This window comes from Otolemur garnettii, unplaced genomic scaffold (assembly GCF_000181295.1).
Source record: "Otolemur garnettii isolate 467f Iridium unplaced genomic scaffold, OtoGar3 scaffold00011, whole genome shotgun sequence".
In the NCBI taxonomy this organism is placed as follows: domain Eukaryota; kingdom Metazoa; phylum Chordata; class Mammalia; order Primates; family Galagidae; genus Otolemur; species Otolemur garnettii.
Window position 1 is genome coordinate 8104806 of NW_003852406.1, and position 7750 is coordinate 8112555.

The 7750-nt window shown below is 33.8% G+C and overlaps 1 protein-coding gene across 1 annotated transcript in view; it reads right to left on the reverse strand.

Moving 5' to 3' along the window:
• Window positions 1–4492: 4492 nt before the first annotated feature.
• PYGO1 (pygopus family PHD finger 1) overlaps window positions 4493–7750 on the reverse strand; it is a gene marked incomplete at its 5' end in the record, with an annotated part of 5522 nt that continues 2264 nt past the window's right edge. Inside the window, 2 exons of the mRNA XM_012801881.2 lie at window positions 4493–5635; window positions 6945–7036. Of these exons, the coding sequence (XP_012657335.2) occupies window positions 4511–5635; window positions 6945–7036 (1217 nt within the window). The remainder of the gene's footprint in view (window positions 5636–6944; window positions 7037–7750) is intronic.

A 7750-nucleotide genomic window follows, 5' to 3' on the forward strand; every position in this document is an offset into this window, starting at 1 on the left:
CTTAAGCCCAGGAGTTGGAGGTTGCTGTGAGCTGTGATGCCATAGCACTCTACTCAGGGTGACAGCTTGAGGCTGTCTCAAAAAAAAAAAAAAAAAAAAAGGTTCAATTCTGCTTGTATTTCTTTCCATTACTGAATATCTCTAAAGTTGCTCTATTGGATAAATGGAAGAAAGACAGGGAAGTTACTAAAATTTGGAAATGAGAAGAAAACCTCTGAGTTCAGAATCAAAGGATAGGAAGCCGTGAAAAGTTACAACAATCTAAAATTGGAAATACTCTCAGTACAGTACCACCAGCCAATTCTCTAAAAATTCTGCTTCTCATGGTGTCTGAAATGTGGTCATATTGTCTGAAATGTTAGATATCAAAGAGGCATTCTGCACTAATGAACATCCTTAAAAAAAAGAAATTTAACCGCCACTTTCTCCACTATCTTCATTCTTAATCTTAGTGGAAAATGCTTTTCTCTTAAAGTCTAGCCAACCATTGTCACACAAAGAAACAGGATTTCTGATCAGAGGAAAGATATGAAATGTTGAAGCAAGAGAGGAAGAGACAAGCCTGTTTACATAGCATTCCACTAGAGATTAGAATGGTAAGGGCAACTGGGAAATAACCCACTCCCCAAAACTTAACCTTCCTAATCACATCAGGAAAAAACAAAAACCTTTGCTTCTTTCTCTCCTACATTGCTTGGCTTCCTAAAGAAAACTGAGAGCTCACTACAATATTAACAGTTAACTACATTATGGTTTAAATAAGTCTTTATGAGCTTCCCTATTATACAGAGTTCCAAGCTACTATTTACAAATGAACTTTGGGAGACTAGATGCTTTTAAAAGTTTTTAATCAAAAAAATTTTAAATAGCACAAATGCTCACACATATGAAACTTCTACACATTGCAAAAAGAAATCCAAAACTTTTGAGAACTTCCTTAGGAAAAAAAAATCATTGCTTATGTATTTTCTTACTATTAAATACAATTACTAAGTACATTGGACAATAAGTACCAGCACCTAATTTGTTCAAGACAAACAAATTTGAAAGAATATTAGATGAATACTTATTCCTTGGATGATCAAAGCCAGCAGATTTCATGGTGATCCATACTTAATGAGTTTTTTGCTGCCACTAGGCAGAGTTGGGAGTCTTAAAAAATACACCCCCAAACCTGGATTTTCTTATATTGTGTTCATCTATGAAAAATAGCACTAGTATAAGAAAATCTCCAGTTTTATGTATATAACGTTCTAATTTGGATAAGAATAATAATAGCAGTACTCTAAAGCATTTCACACAAAGGAGAACACTGATCATAAAACCTAATTCTAATCAGTCTATCAGAACAACAAGTTATTTGCTTTTACAAGCTAAGCTGTTCATCATTAGCAAGTCCAGTAACATCTACAGGTATATGGATCAGGAATTTGCTAGTAAATGAGCAAATCAAGTTCTGAGAAAGAATCTGATACTTTAAAACTTTTCATCGGTAGCCTGGCCTTCGTGAGTGAGCCTAGATGCTGATAGCCAGGCTGAACTTCAGCAAAACTTGGGAATGTTGGAGAAACTCCAAGATTTTCTGCACGGGTATGTGTGTGTCTTTGTATGTATGTGTGCTTATAAGATGAAGCCCTTCCAGTGAAGGAAAAGGACATAATAAAAAATGTACAATTCTACTTGTGTTCCTTTCCATCACTGGGTATTTCTAAAGTTGAGGGCAGTTTATCATTTGTCCTAAAAAAGTCCATTTGTATAATAGCCTTCTTTGGGCCAAATTGGACAAATTATCTGGCCATTCTTAAAGTTCATCACTTTTCCTATCCAAAAGCTTCTATATAACTTTTGGCTTAGTTTTACAGAGAAAAATACAGAACTAGTAAGAAAATTAATTTAAACACATGAAAACATTCATCAGCTATGATTATAGTTTAACTATGATTCACTGTCAGAATCAATCATGGGTTCTTCTTCTGAATATTTACAGATTCTTATTTAAGTAAGATGTGTTGAAGTCCTACCTAAACAAATTCACCTGTTTGCAAGTTCTTAAAAACAATGACTTGGAAGTAGAAAATGAAAGAATCACATGACAAATCAAGTATCTTTAGGAGATGTTACTCCATTTTCACAAAACAGCTAACTACTGAAACTGCAAATGACAAAAGGTTTAAGAAACTGCATGATCAATTTTAATAATGAGCACAACTCAAGTACTACCATGTAAAGTGTTAACTCCTGAGAACATTTTGAAAGGTTCTACTCACAATAAATATCTAGCTCTATTCAGAATCATAGGAAATAATGATCTGATTCTAGGAGTAAGCACATGGCATGCAATGCCTCATTTACTAAAAATCAGCACTCACCAGAATTTCAAGAAAAACATAACTACATCCTTAAACATTTAGAAAATTATGTATATCTAAGAAAAATTATAATGTAAGTAAAATGGGATCTTCAAGTATGCTACTGAACACCATCAAATGTCTGAGTCAGCCCAAAATTCTGCATTTTAACGTGTTTCAACTGGTAAAGTTTTCACACAAAGGAATACCTAGTATCATAGTTTATATCATTTTCTAAAATTTTATAGATATATACTTCACAATTATTGAAAATAGTTTGTACTCATCTCTAGTTAAGGGTAAATGGAGAAAACAAAACCATATATTACCTTGTACCATATGAAATTGCTGTTCTTATAGGTCAAAATTAGAACACTGTATTTAAAAAAATAAGTTTTATTCAATCAAAATATGCAATAGGAGCATTAACAGTTTTCTTCCAATGGAATAGTAAATGTTTAATTTTTATAAAATTTGTCATTTGTTAGATTGTATAAATTGTTCAAATCCTCCAGTTACTGCATCTCAATTGGGGAATATGCTGTTTTGTAGAAAAAGCTCCAAATAAAGATGATTGGTTAAATGGATGTGACAAAACTTCATAGCCCAAGTCAACTGACTTCGCTTTAGTAGTCTGTGACATGTGAGGTCAAGTCCTGTCATGTAAAAGCATAGAGTCATGTTTATTAACCAAAGGATATTGTTTCTAAATTGAAAATTCCATGCATAATTTAAATTTCTTAACAGTATTGCTGCTGCTCTCATTGTTTCACATGGGTTTAAATAGTAGTAATTATCACTTGCACAGATCACTGTACAGTCTTCAGAACTTTTTGGTCACAATGATAACAGTGTCGACATACTAGGGAACTTCACCAGCATCCAACCGTTTTTATAAATTGCTATCAAGTAACAAACAGTATTCACTTTTTTGGCCACAGGTTATGATATGCTCCAAGAATAGTTTTCCACTGTTTTGAACTTTAATGATTACACCTCCAACTGTCTCCATCCTCAATGATCTCAAGGGGTACTCCTGATCAGGTCCATTTTTACATTTTCCCCAGTCATAAGCAGAAACTCTTTAAGACTGCTGCAAGGCCTTGAATTGCTGTTTTTAACTTAGCTTTCAACTTGGCTCTTAATTATCTTTGTTTAAAATGGATTTTGATCTCCCCTGAGGTTCATTTTGAAATTCAGATCCCCAGAAAAAGATTTTTCAAAACATCAGTGAATAGTTCTTTTGTAAGCAGAGCTTTCTAAGCCCAAACTAATGTTTCTACTTTCCTTGTCTACAACACGTCCCAGTTTTAAATCATATTTTTTAAAAAGTATTCACAATTCTTTTGAAGATACTGTAGCATTTATTTCTCTGGAAAACAATAAAACTCAGTATCAAAGAAAATTAAGAGCATAATTCTATCACGATTTTGAATAGCACAAATGGAAACATACTTTATGCCAACTTTATTAACTGCAATCAATTTTCAACTGATCTGACATTAGCAATTTCATGTGGTACAATCCACAAGTTATCAAGCAATACTGATCATTTACTATTTGCTAAGATCTGTTTAATATCTGTATAAACAGATATTCTGGAAAGATTCACTTGAAAATATGAAATTTACTTACCCAAAGACCCTAGTGGAGCAGAAACCTGACATCACACTCTTATTATTTAAAAAAAATCCATTAAAATGTATGCTTTCCTCCATGTTATAGCTACATATATTATGTTGTGAAAACATGTTAAAAGGATCTTTCAAAAACTTTTTGAACTAAAAGTTTAATATGGTATGGCCAAAGTTCAGCACTGAAATATACATTTTTCAATGAGTCTAAGTTTTAAAAGTTTAAACTTGCCTACATTATATATTATTTTGAAGCTTCAAGAGGCTTTTATGTTTTTGATAAATAACAACTAACATTCGCTTATAAATCTTTCTAAAGCACCTCTATATACATTGTTCTCATTTAAGGTAGCAGACAAAAACAATACAAAATTTGCTCTAGTAATGAAGTGGAATATTAATAAAAACCAAAAGGTAAATAATGTTTTTGTGTGTGCTTTTAAAAAAATAATGTAAAACATTAGAATCCTATGTCACTGAACCTCTGTAAGACACAGGAAAAAAACCCACTTTAGTTAATGCCTGTGATTAAGCATCACTGCCTACTGCAGGTGGACCAAAAGTTTCTCTAGTGCGCATTAACTGGACATCTTTGTCAGCCATACAGGTATCACAGCCCCATACCGCTGAGGCTTCTGCTGTTAGGAGGCCATAAGCTGTTTCAGTCATTCCAGTACAGATCCGATGAAACCATTTCTGACAAGACGCCTCACATAAGATGGCGTCCTGATCATCATTCACTTCATTTGTACAAATTCCACAAGGATACACTGGGTCAGAAGACGAATGACCATGACGGCTTGGGTGGAGAGAGGATTTATTGCTTTTTTCAGTGGTGCATGTATCTGCTGCACTTCTTGGTTGTCGCGGCTTGTTCTGTGTCCCATTTGCATGGCTGTTGTTTGTTGCTTCAGTGCTACTTGAACGACTGTTCTCTTGATTTACTGCATTGTTTCGATTAACATTTTTTAATTCGATATTACTCTGATTCACTGTGTCATCCATATTCAGGTGAGGTGGATGAGCAGAGGAATTTTGATTAGTGTTTTTGGCTGGTCCTTGACTAAAGTCTTGTTTGGGGGGTGGTGCTTTTGCTTGACCAAAAGTGTTTGGAGGAGGAATAAAAGAATGATTAGATTCTAATGGAGAAGTAAAATTTGAATTATTTCCAGGAACAAAATTAGATGCCAGATCAGGGTTAGAAACTTGGCTAGCATTCTGTGGAGGAATCTGACTGAAGTTTTCAGCAGGATTTTGTCTAAAATGTTGATTAGGCATGTTAACATTCTGACTTAGTGCATTATTATAAGATGGATTTCCAAAACTTGAGTTATCAGGTGGCCCAAAATTAAAAGCATGAGGCCGATTAAAACCCATGCCCAAAGGATTTTGAGGAAATGGATGTGGCTGATTCCTGAGTGAGTAAGGACCACAGTATGGGGAAGACATTCTTGGAGGAACGTGAGGTGGCATTCTGAATGTGCTATAGCCTCCAAAGCCAGGATAACCAGGGCCAAGATATGGATTTGATGAAGGTAGTGGTTTATAGGAAATAGTATTATAGTTGTCATCAAATGGATTAGCAGCTACTAGATGGTCAGAGTTTGGGTTCGGTGGTGGAGCATACTCAGACAATGGAGGAAAAGAAGGTCCCTGAAATGAGAATGTAAAGTAGTTTTTGATCAAAGAAGTCATTAAAATTGTCCTTTTTATCTTAATACCTATGAATAGGGTTTTAATCAAATTTCCCTTACAGTATTACAAAAATTTAATTCTTCACTTGACTCTTCAATTACAATTAATGTTTATATTTAATTACACTTAATGATAAAAAATATGTAGGTTTCTGGGTGGGGCCTGTGGCTCAAAAAGGGTAAGGCACCAGTCTCATATGCTGGAGGTGAGCTCAAACCCAGCCCCGGCCAAAAAATGGCCAAAAAAAAAAATGTAGGTTTCTTTCATTTAGGAAAGAAAATAAATAATGATTTTCTGAGATCAAATTCATTGTAATTTCAAAGCCCCAAATATTTAACTTTCAAAAGAAACTTCATTATCGTAATTTTAACTTAATATGCTTACCTATAACCCTAGAATCTTTCGTTTAAAATACTAAAGTATTCTGACCACAAATTAACTTTTACACCACCAAGGAATAAAATTAAATAACAATAAACAGGATCTAAATTTTTTTCCTAGCTTAACTTCAAGCAGACCCTATTAAAGTATTCCCATAACACTAAGCTCTAGGCCTCAGACTGGAAAAATAAACTGCTAGTTTTAAACTCACTGCAATTTTAACAGATGGAGGTCAAAATGGAAAAATTAAAAGTAATCGGTACACACATTATACTTATCCACAGCATTTATCATGAAAAGAATGTTTTAAATTCATAGAGAATAAAACCAAGAAAACCTGTATGTATAATTGCTTATTATAATCACAAGTGACAACAAAACATGTCTCCATCTTGATTGCTTTATACACATAATACTGGGTTACTCTAATAGTTGAACGTTACTTCAGGTTAAAACTGTTTCTGTATTATTTTTAAATCTTTTAATAGAACTATAGGCATTTATGCTTCTTAAAAATTTCTAAATTAGGCTTGGTGCCTGTGGCTCAAGTGGCTAAGGTGCCAGCCACATACACCTAAGGTGGCAGGTTCGAATCCAGCCTGGGCCTGCCAACAACAATGATGGCTGCAACCCCAAAAAAGCTCTAAATTAGATTTAAGAACAAGCATTTTAATTTTTCTGCACATACTTTCTTCTTGCAATATCTGCTATAGGGCTGTAGTCCAACAAAAGTTACTGGTTGCAGACTGAAAAAAAAATACAATCAATGCAGAATTCACTAATAGGTTGTGAGGATAGGAAATAAAACCCATGATCAGGTTTAAACTTACCTCACTGGCCTGACAATACCAGCAAAGAAAAATTATTAAAGAAGACATCAATTTACCTGTGTATTTGCCTTGCGTTTTTTCTTATCTGGGCTTCCTAGTTGTACACCTGGTCCTCCTAACCCATCTAGTCCACTATCACCACCTAAAAAAAAAAAATCCAGATAATATTTCCAATTGTAAGTGAAATATCTGTATATCTCTCATAGCAATATCTATTATATGTATTTACTTGTTAATGTTTTCTATTTTTGTTAGATGAAAGCAATACTAAGCTTTTATTATATTCGTTTTTCATAAAGTCTGTCCCATAGTTTTAGGCAGAAATAGTTATTCATTTCTGCTCCCAAGTTATTATTCTTTTAGTGAAAAAAGAAATCTCCCTCCCACCCTAAAATCTTCAGTCATCCGATTCCTTGAATCTGAGACTATCACTATTACTAGTTGCTGGTCTATCTTTCCAACAATAATAAAAATATATTCAAGTATAATGTCTTTTGGGGGTGGAGACACAAACCATTGACATATACTGGTCTGTACATTGGTTTCTTATTGGAGATTATTCTGTATCACTATACATGGAACTGCTTTATTCTCTAATAAGGGAGCAGTATTCCATAGTATGGTTACATCATAATTCGTTAAACTATTTACCTCTGTATTAATGGATATGCAGGTTGTTTCCAAACTTGCTGTTGCTATGATGACCATCCATGTATAAACATCTTTCTATACATGTACAAGTAACTCCTAGAACTGGAATTTTGGTCCCAGTACTGGAATTAGGGCATCAAAGGTATGTGCCTTTAATTCTTAAAGATATTGTTAAAATGCAACAATATTTCCAAGTTTGTTTTTTTTTTTT